This window comes from Fonsecaea erecta (assembly GCF_001651985.1).
Source record: "Fonsecaea erecta strain CBS 125763 chromosome Unknown Scaff3, whole genome shotgun sequence".
Taxonomy (NCBI): Eukaryota; Fungi; Ascomycota; class Eurotiomycetes; order Chaetothyriales; family Herpotrichiellaceae; genus Fonsecaea; species Fonsecaea erecta.
In genome coordinates, this window is record NW_017387246.1 from 2,192,380 (window position 1) to 2,207,917 (window position 15,538).

A 15,538-nucleotide genomic window follows, 5' to 3' on the forward strand; every position below is an offset into this window, starting at 1 on the left:
ACTCCGTACAGGGATTGACGCTGATCGGCCCTCCGCAGCCACAAACCCGGCGACGCCTAGTGACCTCCCTCCCGCCTTTTCCCACCCTGTTACCTCCACACAACAACCCTGAACAACTTTATATTTTTGGGCGTTGGCTCGAGATCCCAAACTCTTAAACGTTCCCACCTGTCACTACTTGCATCACATCCCGCTCTTCACGTCACCCGTTTTGCGGAGTGCGACAAAGCCCCCAACTCGAACCTTTCAACTCCCAGTCTTAAATGCGCCTTTATACATTTGAGCCCGACTGTGACTCGCTCCCTATTACCCCTCGACGACTCACCATCTCCTGAAGCGCGGAAAGACTCCCGATCGGGCGAAACCCTTCCCTCTACGACTTGCACACATGTTATCCTTAGCCTCCAGAGGCCGCAGGAATTCCTACACCAGTCTGAAGGGCTCAGTGGTCGCGAGGAATGCAAGCTCAGAGGACTAAGGCCGAGCTGCAGCAACATAAAGCAAAAGTAGGAACCACAATCGGCGCATTTGGCCGTGCTGCGGGTGCATTGAGCTGACTGAGGATGGTGGACAGCTTGCCGATTCTTACTCGGAGTTACTCGAGTAAGATCTTACCGCCCTCCTCAACCGGTCTCGAGTCTGCGCTGACATCTCTAACCTAGCCAATTCGCCTCGAAAGAACTCAAGACTGTGGGAAACTACTCGTTAGGGAAACTCATTGGCAAAGGCTCCTTCGGCAAGGTCTATCTTGCCAAGCACAATTTGACAAATGGCTCCAAGGTTAGTGTTGGAACAGGGACAACACATATCGCCTCAAGCCCCAGCCGCTGACGAGAAGCCCTCAAAAGGTGGTACTCAAGGCCTCGAGTAAAAACGACCCGAACCTTGCGCGAGAAATCCACCACCATCGACAATTCGTCCACCCGCATATCGCCCGACTATACGAAGTTATAATAACGGAATCTCTTGTGTGGCTAGTTTTGGAATATTGTCCTGGTACGAGGATGTGATCCCATGGGTTGGATGAGTCGGCTAACTATCCACGCACCAGGCGACGAGTTGTACAATTATCTATGTAAAAATGGACCTCTTCCTGTTGAAACGGCGCAGAAGATCTTCACTCAGCTGGTCGGAGCGGTTGCATATATCCACAGCAAATCATGTGTTCATCGGGATCTGAAGCTGGAAAATGTCCTGCTCGACAAAAACGACAATGTTAAACTCTGCGATTTTGGCTTCACCAGGGAGTACGAGGGCAAAGCGAATTATCTTCAAACATTTTGTGGCACAGTGTGTTACAGCGCACCGGAGATGCTGAAGGGCGAGAAATATGCGGGCGAGAAGGTGGACGTTTGGAGTCTGGGAATCATTCTTTACGCCTTGTTGAAGGGGGAACTGCCCTACGACGAAGATGACGACGCAGCTACGAAAGCGAAGATATTGAAAGACGACCCCGTCTATCCCGACACCTTCCCGGAAACCGCAAAGACTCTGATCTCCAAGCTACTCTCGAAGCGGCCCCTGCACAGACCCAGCTTGTCAGATATTCTCGCAGATCCTTTTCTGTCGGACCACGCGCCTCAGCAGCAAGCGATTCTGAAACTCTCGCAGCCAGCAGCATTCACTACTCAGCTGGAAAAGGACACACTTGAAAGGATGAAGTCGGCAGGCGTGGACATCGACAAAGTCATCGAGAATGTGCTTTCGCAACGGTGCGACACGCTGGCTGGATGGTGGGCTTTACTTATTGAGAAAGAGACAAGGAAGCAGGCTCGAAAAGAACGTAAACGGAAGGAAAGAGAAGCAGAGTTGAAAATCCTGCGGCGGCTAAGTGGTGCTAGCGCTAGGCTGGAGAGGATTGCGCCCACACTGGTCGAGGTCGATGAAGAGCATTCGCCCCCAGAGCTGGCCGAACACCGTCGGAGCACCAGTCGAGGCAGGACACAACGGCGAAGTACGCCTCAGATATTGGTTGGCGACTTGCCTCAACTTCCCGAAGGAGACGTGATCAGGTCTCCTGGTGCTGAAACGCCACCGCCGCCACCAATCGATAAAGACTCTGTGCGGTCTCGGAGCGGTTCCCGACCTCCCATACCATCCAAGGATCGCACTCGACGGAGCAGCACGCTACAGCTCGTGACAACAAATCCCGATTTACTGGGGCCCCTGAATGGAGTGAACAAGAGACGGAGTGGGAGGTTTCGCAATCGACAATTTCTGAACCAGCTTACAGCGTTGAAGCAGTGGATCGTCGACTCTACGAAACGAGCCAAATCACCAGTCAGTCCTAGAATTGAGAAATTCTTGAATGGACATTCCAACAACGTGTCCAAAGCAACTCTTTCTAAAGACTCGAACCAGATAAATAAGAGCAACAAGAATCTCACAGGCACGACGAATCCGCACACTTCTAACGGCGCTGCACTCATTCCCGTCATTTCCAACTCGAAACCTCTTCCTTCTGTGATAAATCCCGCGCCTCGAGTCGATACAGCCCGTGGGAGACCTCATCGCAACTCTCTCTCACCGTCACCTGTAACTCCCCGTTCTTCGTACCGCCGCAGTTCCACCGGTCTACGAAGTCGGAAATCGACATCTTCGTCCGTTTCATCGATCCGAAGCATGGCACGACACAACACCTCTCACAGTAAAGCCTCCTCCCAGAGTTCCAACAACAGCCTTGACACGATCCAGAGTCCCACGAGCCGTACGGTTAGTCTCAATGGCCGCTCCCCTCATCCGTCGATAAAAGTGCTCCCTGTGACACCTACCGCCAATGCTTTCCCTTCGAATATTCGGATAGTCCGAACGCCGAGAGGCTCCGACGCCGGTCTTCAGCCTCGCCCGCTTTCCGGGGTAGGCAGTGAGATACTCCATCATCCACCGGGGACCCCGCAGGCCAACGCTTTCGGGTCGAATGTCATGTTTGCTCGGCGGAAGAAATCACCCTTCAAAGGCCCCTCGCTTAACTCGGCCTTTTTCTCCGCGTCAACACTCCCCGCCGCGTTCGGAAGCCCTGCTATTGTTGGCACTGGCAGGAACCGTGAAGGGTCAGACGGGAAGCTCAACTTAGGGCTCAAAGATTTTATGGCCGGAGGGGGTAGAAGGGGCAGCAATTCGAAGAGGAAAAGTCAAATCATCGAAGAAGAGGAAGAGGATGAGCACGCCGCCATTGGTGAGGAAGAGGAAGATGTTGAGGAAGTCGACACATTTCAAGCGGTTCATCTCAACAAGGGCGAAAGACTCGACAGTATTACGATTTGGAATGATGCCGTTCCAGAGGGGGCGGCTGGAGACGATTATGGCACCGACGACAGACGGAAGGAGGGGATAGGGATCTACACCTGATGCGGATTTCGAACAGCCCTGCTTGCATCATCCTGCCGCTGTCCTTCATGGGTCAGAAGGAGTCGCTGAAGAAAAAAGGAGCCACAAACTTACTTATGGGGAGTATGGTCCTCCGCTTCGATCGTTTCGAGCGTGCAGGCCTGTTGGTCAGATTTATGACAAGGAGGTGATCCGGAGCAGGGGTCCAACGTTTCCTTTGTCGACGAAGACACAGTAATGGATATGAAACGGCTTGTTGATAAGAGCATGGTCCCTTGTAGCCTTAATTTTCTTGTACGATATAGCAAGGAATACCTAAGGAGACCTTGTTGGTTGTTGCCTTCACTTTTTCGGACAAAGCTTCGCGAACATTAGGCATCGCGGTTGGAACTAGTGGTCGTGCTTCTTCCCAAGGGATTGAATGATCGGACCAGGCGGCTGTGGACTGCATCATCTGGTTTCATCAGACGTCTGTCTATCTTGAGATTGTTCCCGGTTCCCTCATGGTGCAAGCCATATCGGAATATTGATTTTCCGAAGAATGCCTCAAGGCTCTTCTCGGCGTTTCCTGCGCTTCCACTATTATACAAACTTCTATCCAGTTTGCGATCTCCTCCTCTTTTTGAGGTCAGTCTGCTCGAGTGAAAACTTTTCATTGATATAAATTCAACTCTTTCTCCTCACAAAACTTTGAACCTGGATCAGGGCCGAGGACAGGTCCGAGCCGGTGCAACAGACGCCAGCATGGCGCAAACAATGGTGAACGGCCACCGCGAAGTTGAAATGCCAGCACCTCCTGTTGACCCTCTCTCAAGACCACAGACACCTCCACCTCCCCCGTTCGCTGAGGGTGAACCGCCTCCGCCTCCTCTAGAAGCAAGATTTGCACCACCTCCTCCACCTGCAGATTCAAGTGTCCCCCCTCCCCCGCCTGAGGTAGTGCCGCCTCCTCCTAGCGATGACCCAGACTCTACGACAAATTTGGTCAAGCCGCAACCTCCGAAGAAGAAAGGATGGGGTACGGCAAAGACGGCGAAGGCGACGCCATTGAGTGTGGAGGAACTGCTCAAGAAGAAGAGAGAAGCGGATCTTGCGGCCAGCAAACCAAAGTTTCTCTCCAGGGCGGAGCGTGAGAAGCTCGCTCTGGAGAAGCGGCAGAAGGAGATTGAGGCAACATCTGCTCAGAAACAACCAAATGGGGCAGTACGGAACGTCTCTTCTGTGACGGCGGGATCGTCCAGGCCAAGTTCAGCACCCACGGGGCCAAAGGCTCTACGCAATGGAGACGTCCCCACAGGTCCTGCTGCGATGCGGTCCCGAGAACCCAACAAGGGCGTCGACTTGGCGCCACCTGCGGCGCCCAAATCGATTGCGTTTGGTGGTGATTCCAGGGCACACAAACGAGGAGCGGAGGACGACCGGACTGAAAAGCCAGAATCGGAGATCATCCGACAGAGATATATGGGTGCTGATATGAACGTGTCGACATTCTCTGCGCTGAAGAAGAGGCGGCGGACGACAGAAAAGAAATTCAACTTCGAATGGAATGCCGAGGAGGACACCACGCCCGACTACAATCCCATCTATAACAACCGCGCCGAGGTAAACTTCTTCGGGAGAGGTCGACTGGGTGGGTTTGATGAGCAAGCGGCTGATGCAGCTGCACGAAAGTATGCAGAGGCATTGCAATCGAGAGACACGGTTGCTGGAGCAGCCCGCGCGCAAGAGATTCTCGAAATGGAGCGCAAGAGGAAGGAAGAATCTGGTCGGATGGCCATTGACAAACACTGGAGCGAAAAGAAATTGGAACATATGCGCGAACGGGACTGGCGTATCTTCAAGGAGGATTTCAACATCAGCACGAAAGGTGGCGGCATCCCCAACCCCATGCGCAATTGGAAAGAATCTGGACTTCCGAGAAGGCTATTGGACATCATCGACCAAGTTGGATATGTTGATCCGTCGCCCATCCAAAGGGCCGCCATCCCCATCGCTCTTCAAAACCGCGACCTCATCGGTGTTGCAGTGACCGGTTCCGGCAAGACTGCAGCTTTCCTCCTCCCCTTACTTGTCTACATCGCCGAACTTCCCCGTCTAGACGAAGACGACATGCGCCGTAACAATGGGCCCTATGCCATCATTCTTGCTCCCACCCGTGAACTTGCCCAACAAATCGAAATCGAGGCCAAAAAGTTTGCGACACCGCTTGGTTTCACGGTCGTCTCGATAGTAGGAGGTCACAGTATCGAGGAACAAGCTTACAACCTACGCAATGGCGCAGAAATTATCATCGCAACGCCGGGTCGTCTGGTTGACTGTATTGAACGCCGCATCATTGTGCTGGAGCAATGCTGCTACGTGATCATGGACGAAGCAGACCGCATGATCGACCTTGGTTTTGAGGAGCCTGTGAACAAAATCCTCGATGCACTACCCGTCAGCAATGAGAAGCCCGACAGTGAGGCCGCGGAGGACGGAAGAGCGATGTCCCGCCACCTTGGTGGGAAAGACCGATACCGCCAGACAATGATGTACACGGCAACTATGCCTGCTGCGGTCGAGAGAATAGCGCGAAAATACCTGAGAAGGCCGGCGATCGTGACAATCGGTAATGTGGGCGAGGCGGTCGACACAGTCGAACAACGGGTGGAATTCGTCGCTGGCGAAGATAAACGTAAGAAGAGGCTGAACGAGATCCTTTCCAGTGGAGAGTTCCGTCCACCCATCATCGTCTTTGTGAACATCAAGAGGAACTGCGACGCCGTGGCTCGGGACATCAAAACCATGGGCTTTAGTAGTGTGACATTGCATGGGTCCAAGACGCAGGAACAGCGTGAGGCCGCTCTGCAATCGGTCCGGGACGGCAAGACGGACGTTCTTGTTGCGACCGACTTGGCCGGCCGCGGTATCGATGTCCCCGATGTGAGCTTGGTGGTAAATTTCAACATGGCCACCAACATCGAGTCCTACACCCACCGTATCGGGCGTACCGGACGAGCTGGCAAATCCGGTGTGGCGATCACGTTCCTGGGCAACGAAGACAACGACGTGTTGTACGATCTGAAGCAGATGCTCATGAAGAGTTCCATCAGCAGGGTCCCAGAGGAGCTGAGGAAGCACGAAGCCGCACAGCAGAAGAGAGGCGCCGGATTGGCGAGCGGCGACAAGATGAAGGGCGGGAAGACGGCCAGCGATGAGAGTGGCGGCTTCGGAGGGAAGGGCGGTGGTGGTGGCTGGTAGAAGGACTATCATTATGTGTACATTGACGAGGGGATGAACATGTACGGAGTATGTATCACTTCATAGGGGGGTAGATGCTGCATTGTAATACCTACCCAAACTGAGAGCAAGCAAAAGAACCAAGATCGACCAACCCCCCAAATGCAGACCTATGTATTGTTCTCGGTCGGAAATCGTATGTATCATCTCAGTGACCCAGGTCCATCCATCCAATATTCACAATCACTGCTACCAAAAAAAATCAAATGCAAATGCAAAACGGAATCGAAATCCAACTTTAACTATTCACTGCATTCATTACTCGAAAGCCAACAACGCACGCCAAAAGCCCCAAGTCAAGAAGCTGGCTAGATAGCTAGCTAGCCAAACGCGCCGCCCCCTCCCAAAACTTCCTTGATTCATCTCACATCATACTACTACAAATAGATCGTCAACAGGGCATACCATGCCGTCCCAGTCCCGTCCCGTCCCGTCCGCGCAACATCGGTGTATAGAGCAAAGCAGAGCAAAGCAAAAGCAGATCAAATCGGACTCCTCCGCAACGCACCCACGCGCTTGATGGGCGTGTGCATCATGGCCTCCTGCATCTCGGGCGGGATGGCTGCCCGGGGAATCACGTCCTCCCACGCAGCTGAGTCGACGGTGCCCTTTCCTTCGAGATGTGCTGGCGGCGGCGGCGGCGGCTGCTGTTGAGAAGATAGCTCGCCTGAAACCGAGAAAGATGGGTTAAAGTTCTCTTTCTCCGAGGCTGAGTGCGATTGCTGATGTGGAAACAAAGGCTGAGTGTTGAACTTTTCGAGGCGCTGCTTCGGGACTGGAAGAGCTTTCTTTGCGAGTGGGTTGGTCCGTTTGGGAGCAAGAGGAGACCGCTTGGGTGCTGCTGGGGTAGAAGCCGAGGTCGAGGTCGAAGAGATTGCTGTTGTCGTTGTTGTCGTTGTTGTTGTTGTTTTGGCTGTGCCAGTTGAGGGGGCCGGCTCAGGGGCGGAAACAGTCGCAACTTCTTCCAGCTTCTTCACCTGTTTCGCCTTGTCCTGCCCACGCAACCACTCTTCGAAACCATGGATCGCACTGACGAATGCTCCCTTCCCCAGGACCCTGCTCTCGACCTCCTTTCCCAAGGCATGTTGCACTTTCCTAGCTTTTCCACCGCTCAGCAATTCCACTGAACGTCCATAAATAGGATGCGCTGTCACACCGGTTGAAGCAACAATGGCGCCGTCATTCAGAATCGCGACAGTCATGGCAAACTCCACATCAACCCGCCCCTGTTTTGGGCTGATCAGAACGACTCTAACCCCGAGTTTCTCGTCGCTTAGGATTGAGGCTGTCGTGATGCCCACAAGGTTCAGAAGTCGAAGTTCTTCAGAAACCTTGCATGCAAGATCCCAGCCTTGAGAAACTGTCGACAGCATAGTCTTAGATGACACCGACCGCTTTGGCATCATTGCAAAAGCGTGCAATTGACTTCTGACCAACTGCAAGAAGAATCGTTTTTCGGTCGGCGGCTCTAATTGTTTCACGTCGGAGTCCTCTGGGTTTGCGGGAGCGTAAGTCAAGCTGATAGGAGCAGTTGGACCGCTTGTCGATGCTGATCTCCTGCCGGATCTGCGCCGTTGTGCGTCTGAAGCCTTATATTCGAAAGCTTGAGGGTAGAAGAAGAGTCGCAGATCATCCTTGTACATCATGGTGAGGGCAGGCCCAAACTCATTTGGTTCATCCATCTCTTCTTCCGCAGTAATCAGTCGCCAGCCAGTCTGTTTCTCAATAGCATCAACTCTTGACCTGAGACTGAGGACATCGGCGACCGGCCAACCCTTGTTCTCCTCTCTTACTCGATCTGCCTCTGCAATCTGATCTTCCATCTCAGTCTTCAATTCGGCGGCAGCGAGGAGTGCTTCTTCTTTTTCTGTCATTTGTTCTTGCAACGAATTGAGCAAAGCAGATCGTTGAAGACAATATTCGTCAGCACTCTGTAAATCTCGACGTAAATTGGTCAAAGATTCGTGGTGAACGCTGTCCAGTTCTTCGAGACTTTGTTGTAGCGATGCCTTCTGGCCTTCGAGTTCAGTTCGTTCTCGGTTCATCTGAGGCAGCACAGTATCCAGCATCTGTTGCTGTTTCTGTAAGAGTTGAAGATCCTCCTGTATGCCTCGGTCGATACCCTCTAGCCCATTCTTGAGTCCCTCTACCAGTTGCGCTCTCCATTGATACCATCCCTCCTTGCTCTGCAACCGGGCATTGGCCTTGCCATTGCGGAACTGGTTGTCCATCACGATCTTCACGTCAGGACGGGCATCGACGTATTCCCGGAAAAGTGGCGGCTGTTCAGCAAGGGTTTCAGCCTCGATGGAGCGGATGATCTTGCGACCTGCAGAAATGTAAGACTTGAGCTCTCTCGTCGCATGCTGATACAGTTCAAGGAGTGGCAATGTAGTGGTGGCCGCAACAAAGTTGTCCGCTGTGTCACTGCCGTCCGTACTTTGTCCGGATCCTGAGGCGGGCATCGGCTGTGCCATTGTGTGCCTCCTCTTCGTGGTCGACAGTTCGATGAAGTGAATATTGGTCATGTTCAAAAACTGCTGGAGCGAGATCTTGTCCTCTTCACTCCGGGCCGATCCTTCTTCCATCTGAACCGTGGAAATATCGACAGCTCCAACCACGTTGTCAAGTTTGTCCTCGAACGATTCTGGTCTTGCTTCGTCGTTGACCCTGATATCCTTGAAGCGTCCAGTGGTGGCTGGGCTCGGCGCAACAGTGCTTTTGGTAGGTGAGGCTGCTCCAAGACTTGGAGTCGCATTGTTGTCGGCCAACTCTTGGAGTGACTTCTGAAGTCTTGTGCCGAGTCTGCCAGTTGTTTCGTCCCTGGTCGGTGGCTTCGGTAGATGAACCTTTTTCACGGGGCTGCCTTCTCTGGAAACCACTCTTAAGCGCTTCGGAGTTGAGTCAGCCTCGTCTTCATCATCCATGTCGAGTTCTGCAGGCCGTTTTCCCAGGAGCCCTTTCGCGCCTCCCACCGCAAGGCTCTTCCTGCCCTTGAGCTTGCCAGATTTTGGTTTCTGTGGTGTCATCGATTCAATCATATCCTTCAGCTGTAATGTAACATTCTCATCCTGAGGTTCGTCCGCTTCTTGTTCCATGACAAATCTGCCGCTCTCTCGACGCTGCTCTTCTACCCTCTCAGCTTCGACCTCTCGCGCGAGCTGTTCTGGGTCCTCGGCCCGCAACGTCGTAGGCTCAATACTAACAAGCTTGAATTGAGGTGCGGCGTTTCCAATCGAGGACCGACGGTCTAGTAATTCCGTAACCCGGGGAGAGCCAATGCCGTCTTTATCAACGCCGATCCCACTCGATCGTCGACGGGTCAGATGTGACTTGGGTGCCTTCAAAACGACACTGGGAGTCTGATTACCTGGTGAAAAAAGTGTATTTCGCCTTGTAGAGGCCGGCGATGTCCTGGCTTTGATCTCGGCCTTGAATAACTTCTTTGGCGAAGCGCTTCTGTGTGAAACATTTGCGGACAATGGAGTTTTATTTGGAGATTCTGCTCGCACAGGAAGTGGCGTGATTTGTTTTGAGGGTGTACTTTGTTGTGTTCTGGGTTGTGACTTGACGGGTGTACTATGCTGCTGCGCCGTTTGTGGAGTAGAAGCAGGTTTCGTGGCGCTCCGCTGAGGTCTGCCCGACAATCGTGGCTTCATAGCAATACTGGGGCTGCCTGTTTCCAAAGCTATAGATGTTCTGTGTTTATGTGTCTTTGGTGGAGATTTGGGTGTAGTCTGGTCAGCTGGTAGGCGTCGCGGCGATGGAAGCATGGTATCTCCGGGTGATTTTCTCGTCGCCTGATTGTTGCTGTTGAGAAGGATGCCACCGATCGCCCTGGTCATATCCATAGCCATGGTCTGCTCTTCCACATCTGTCTGAGGCTCGGTCTGCTCCTCAATAGGGGGCAAGATTCCTCCAACAGCTGCGGTCATATCCATCGTCTCATTTTCATCGGTCTGTTCAGGAAGCATGGAGTCTCGATTGATAGCTCCACTCAGAACGCCTCCGGCTACCTGTGTGAATTCCATGCTGATGTCTTCATCGGACCCACGGCTGTTCACCGTCTCTTCAATGCCAGCACTGATGATTCCGCCTTGTATAGCTGTAAAGTCCATGGTCTCATCAAACATGGACTCATTACCAGACGAACGGCGACGACGAATGCTGCTGCGGCGACGCGCCATAAGTGATTTCGAACCCTTCTTGCTGGGGGATCGGGCCGTTACTATGCCACCAACAGCACTTGTGACATCCATACTCATTTCGCCACTCTGATCCTCACTTTCATTGTCGATCTCAGTATCATTCTGGTGCAGTGCTGGACGCGACGCTGTGTAAGGGCCTGGATTTTCTTGGCCGTGCATCTCGTCGCTTTCGACTTCAGGAGCTCGCCCATGTGCCCAGCCTTGAAAGGCATTTGTCACAGTGCCGGTAACCATTTCCATGGTCAAATCTTCGCCATGCTCGTCATAGTCTATGCCGCAGGTTCCAGCTTGTTCGGCAGCCTGCCGTAGGCGTTCTTCCAGGCTGGAGGGAGTGCTTGACCCTGAATCCTCAGAAGCTACCGTGTTTGAAGTCGCATCCTCCAGACTCATGGCTGTATCCCCATCTGTGTCTGACTCATCCGAAGACTCGATACCTTCCTCGAAGCGAACAGGACTGCTGTTGGTGGTGACATCGCCTGAAGGACTCGACGAATACATCAACTCCTCAGCATCCAGCGTGGGTTCTGCGAGACCTGAGCTTCTGCGTCTGCGCTTCTTTTGGTGGACATCCCTCTGTTTCGCGGGGGACTCCTTGACAAGCGGGTCCCCGGCCGGGTCGGCAGGAGTCGAAGGTACATTTGCTTTTTCAGGCGATGTTATCGATTTGATAGGTGATTGCGCTGCTGTCATTGAGGATTGTCTTCTTGTGGAGTTGGAGGCGGAGCTTGTCGTCGAGTCCTCTGCAAGCTCCATAACACTCCACGTATGCAAAGTAGCCTCCGGTGCGAACGACACCCGACGGTTCGCCAGAGATTTCCTCCTCGCCGCTCTCCGTTCCAATATGGCCTGCTTCTCTGCCTGGCGCTTCCGCTCTTCTTCCTGCTGGCGTTCCAAAGCCTCCGCGCTTCCCCCAGTCCCACCACCCCTCCTAGGCGATCGTTGCACCATAGGACTGAATGGGTCTGCGACATTCTCCGCGCCTGATCTTGAGATTATGCCAGCATTCTGTCCACTTGGACCCGGGGTCGAGAAATCAATGAGAAGCTCTTCATGATTGTCCCTGGCCTGTGACTTGTCCTTCCCGGTGCTTCGCTTTCGCAGCTCGTCAAACGAAGGTATAGCTTTAGGTGGCGTCAGAGGAATGGATGGTTTAAGTATTGATTTTATCTGGAAGGGTGTCGTAGTCTGCCCAAAGTCAACAAATGCGCCTCAAAACAAAAAGCCCAGTTTCTTTACCTTCGTAGCGTTTCCCATTGACTCTTTGAGGGCTTCGAGTCCCCCTGGACCGAGACTCTTGCCGCGCGACTTCTTCTTGGCCGCTTTGGTGTCTGTATTTCGAGCTTGGAAGGCACCAATGTCCATTGTCGCATTGTCCCTCGTAGAGGGCATCTTTGCAGACGGTATATGGGCAATTGACTGTCGGGATTTCGCTCGACTAGACCTCTGATCCGCGGTTTGGTCAGCCATTGCAGGGCCTTGTCGCCTTACCGACATAGTAAACCTGTAAGGTCGCTTTAAGAATGCTGCATGATGGCGATGATGTTGGCTCGGGTCAAGGCCAATCCGCGTCCCCACCATCAAGTTTCACCGCGACGAGCTAAACCCAAGCAAGGGTTATGTAAACACGAGCGGGTGGCGCCATCACGTGCGCCAGAACTGACCGGTTCAGGACTAGCCTGCTTGATGTCTTGGCAGAATTTTGAATGCGCACCATCAATTGTCGAGGCAAGTTGCTAGCGTCGTGCCGATTGCAAAATTCCACCTTTGCGCACCTCACACTTCCTTCCTGTCGACACACCGCAATCATGGCGACCGAGTTGACAGTCCAGGCCGAGCGCGCCTACCAGAAGCAACCTCACATCTTCCTCAACCACAAATCCAAGGCCGCGAAGAGCAGGAGAGTCGGCAAGGGCGGCCGAAGATGGTACAAGGACGTCGGGTTGGGCTTCAGGACGCCAAAGACTGCGATTGAGGGATCATACATCGGTTAGTGGCGTCTCGTCCTTGTAGTTGGTCTTGTTGCGCTGGATAATTCGAAAGAATCTATCCACGACTGCTACGACATTTGCAGCCACAGCGTCAAATCAAGAATGGAAAAAAAAGTGAACTCATTCTAACCGTTTCACCCTCCTATTGACAGACAAGAAATGCCCTTTCACCGGCATGGTCTCCATTCGAGGCCGTATCCTGACCGGCACCGTCGTTTCCACCAAGATGCACCGAACCCTGATCATCCGCCGAGAATACCTTCACTTCGTCCCAAAATACGCCCGATATGAGAAGAGACACAAGAACCTTGCCGCACACGTGTCCCCGGCTTTCCGTGTGGAGGAAGGTGACCAGGTCACCGTGGGCCAGTGCAGACCCTTGAGCAAGACTGTAAGAACGAACCCCTACCCTCCTCGAAGCGGTATTGGAGTCTTCTCCGGAGGGACCTTTATTGAAGGGAACAAGACTGACAGAGTGCGAACTTTTCCAGGTCCGATTCAACGTCCTTCGTGTGTTGCCCCGAACGGGAAAGGCGGTCAAGGCGTTCCAGAAATTCTAAGCGCGTGGGAGGGAGTGAACGTATGATTGTGGTATGGTGGAAAGCTTGTCGAAGGAGAGTGCTCTCTCAGCACAATCCAACACGGCAAATGGCGTGATGCCTGTGTGGAACGAAGGTCGTGGCAAGAGGTCATTTCCGGCGTCTGGAAAGCACAGATCAGAGTTAGATGATTTGTTGCTGGCACCTGGCCAGGCCATGAGCACCGGTGGGAAAATTCGAAAACGACAACTGAACCAAGGTCTACAAAAAGAATCGCATCCATCAAGTCTCGATCAGTTTTTTTTTTTTTTTGTATTCGTGTGTCTACGAGGTTCTAACGGTTTAGATCTAAAACTCCTTCATTGCTGTCAATGAACTCCTCCCCGATGTGTTTCCCCGGTCCAGACTCAGGTCTCGAGATAGGCGAAGCCAGCCTCCGCCTTGAGCGGCGGATAGCCCCCACTGTCCACGACGGGCAAGATGCTGAGCTTCCTGGCCGTCTCCTTCTCGTCTGCCTCCATCCACCTCTTGACCTCACTCTCGTCGCTCCAGTCACTGATCAGTTTGTGTCCCTTTCCGATCTGATGTAGTTGCGTGCCACTCGAATTGGTGTTCAAGGGCAACGGAGCGAAGTTCTCGAGGGCGCCCGTGATCTTCCCGCTCAAGAGCTCCTTGGAAAGGTACGGCTCTTGCGCAAATGGTCTGCCGATGCCGATCCCGTCGCAGGCGCCGCATTCGACCGCCTTCACCATGCCCGCGGCGGTCCTCAGCCCACCGGTGATGTACACCTTGGTCTTCTTCAGAAGCGGCCGGATCATCTCCGCAAACTCGATAAAGTACGCCTCGCGCGCCTTGGTGCTCTCCTTCTTGTGCTCGAACGCCCGGCCCTCGAACGTGCCGCCACTCAAGTCGACGAAGTCCACTCGCGCCTCTTCCAACTTCAGACACAGGTCTCGCGCGTCCTCGGGCGTGGTGCCCCGGTCCTGGAACTCGACCGAGTTGAGCTTCACGCAGATGATGAACGCCGGGTCCGGGACGCGGCGGTGGATCTCCTCGATGATCTCGAAGACGATGCGAGAGCGATTGTTCAGGTCCCCGCCATATTCATCGGTGCGTCGGTTCGTGGTGGGACTCAAGAACTGGGCTAGCAGGTAGCCATGGGCACAGTGCACTGTCAAGAAAGGGGATGAATCTCAGCTTGTGTGCTTTCACCTGTCCAATGATTTGGGGTGCCTACCTTGAACACCATCGAAGCCGGCTTTCCAGCAGAGATACGCGGTCTCACCCCAACTTTTCACCATGTCTTTGATCTCCGGGATGGTCAGGGGTCTCGGCTTAGCGAATTCGTTCCCGGCCCACTTGATATTCAACTGGATATCGCTTGCGCTGACCGGGTTTGGGTTCAGGTATTTCCCACCCTGTCGTCCTGGGTGAGAGAGTTGGGCGATGAACAGCGAGCCGTGAGCCTTCGCGACCTCGGTGACTTCCTTGAACTTGGCAACGCGGCCGTCGTGGTCGTCAACGAGGATAGGGTTGCCGTATGCCTCGACCGCGTCGTATCGGACCATGATGTTACCGCTGACAATGATGCCGATTTCGGCCTCGCCCCATCGTCGGTACAGGTTGAGATACTCGGGACTGGGCACGCCTCGGGCAGACTGGCAGTTTTGGTCAATAGATATCAGACAGCAGGGGAGGGGGTGCGTCCATACAATATCCTCGCCTTCTTTGTTCCAATGGCACAGTCTTTCGGTCATGGGCGCCTTGAGAAACCGGTTCTTCGCAGTGCGACCTGAGAACGTGAAGGTGACGGGCTCCTTGAGAATAGAGACATCCGTCGGGTCGGAGTGAATCCTCAAGCGACCTCGACCTGGCTTGGTTGTGTTCTTTTCATGCTGGACATTGGCCGTGATAGGCGCCCCGTTCATGGTCGATGTATCGTATTCCATATTCGCTGAAGACCTCTTTTTCCCCCTGATCCTTCTTCTATTTTCCTGGCTTTCTTTGGGTCTATCAAAACTGCTCCTGTCTCAAGAACCCTGGTTCCGACGTGCCACTCTACCAAATCTTTTGTCCTCTTTTCTATTTTACCAATTCCCGCTATCGAGCATTGATAAGCGAACTGTTGTACACGCCGGTCAGTAAACGATTTGAGAGACTGGAATTTCACTACAAAACACCGAGGTGATGTGGAGGG

At 53.4% G+C, this 15,538-nt stretch overlaps 5 protein-coding genes across 5 annotated transcripts; 3 read left to right on the forward strand and 2 right to left on the reverse strand.

Moving 5' to 3' along the window:
- Nucleotides 1-458: 458 nt before the first annotated feature.
- On the forward strand, nt 459-3,348 carry AYL99_04053 (hypothetical protein; the record flags this gene model as incomplete). The annotated part of the gene is made up of 5 exons (XM_018835567.1): nt 459-506; nt 575-603; nt 663-780; nt 849-996; nt 1,052-3,348. The coding sequence occupies 5 exons, from the start codon at nt 459-461 to the stop codon at nt 3,346-3,348; spliced, it is 2,640 nt and encodes an 879-aa protein (XP_018695217.1).
- Nucleotides 3,349-4,071: 723 nt separating this feature from the next.
- AYL99_04054 (pre-mRNA-splicing ATP-dependent RNA helicase prp28) lies at nt 4,072-6,567 on the forward strand (the record flags this gene model as incomplete). Its single annotated transcript, XM_018835568.1, has 1 exon — nt 4,072-6,567. One exon carries the CDS (start codon nt 4,072-4,074, stop codon nt 6,565-6,567), a length of 2,496 nt encoding a protein of 831 aa, XP_018695218.1.
- A 521-nt stretch (nt 6,568-7,088) lies between these two features.
- Nucleotides 7,089-12,203, reverse strand: AYL99_04055 (hypothetical protein; the record flags this gene model as incomplete). Its single annotated transcript, XM_018835569.1, has 2 exons — nt 7,089-11,999; nt 12,051-12,203. The coding sequence occupies 2 exons, from the start codon at nt 12,201-12,203 to the stop codon at nt 7,089-7,091; spliced, it is 5,064 nt and encodes a 1,687-aa protein (XP_018695219.1).
- Nucleotides 12,204-12,619: 416 nt separating this feature from the next.
- On the forward strand, nt 12,620-13,362 carry AYL99_04056 (40S ribosomal protein S11; the record flags this gene model as incomplete). Its single annotated transcript, XM_018835570.1, has 3 exons — nt 12,620-12,800; nt 12,955-13,193; nt 13,294-13,362. 3 exons carry the CDS (start codon nt 12,620-12,622, stop codon nt 13,360-13,362), a joined length of 489 nt encoding a protein of 162 aa, XP_018695220.1.
- Nucleotides 13,363-13,748: 386 nt separating this feature from the next.
- On the reverse strand, nt 13,749-15,290 carry AYL99_04057 (hypothetical protein; the record flags this gene model as incomplete). The annotated part of the gene is made up of 3 exons (XM_018835571.1): nt 13,749-14,512; nt 14,579-14,999; nt 15,054-15,290. 3 exons carry the CDS (start codon nt 15,288-15,290, stop codon nt 13,749-13,751), a joined length of 1,422 nt encoding a protein of 473 aa, XP_018695221.1.
- Nucleotides 15,291-15,538: the final 248 nt, after the last annotated feature.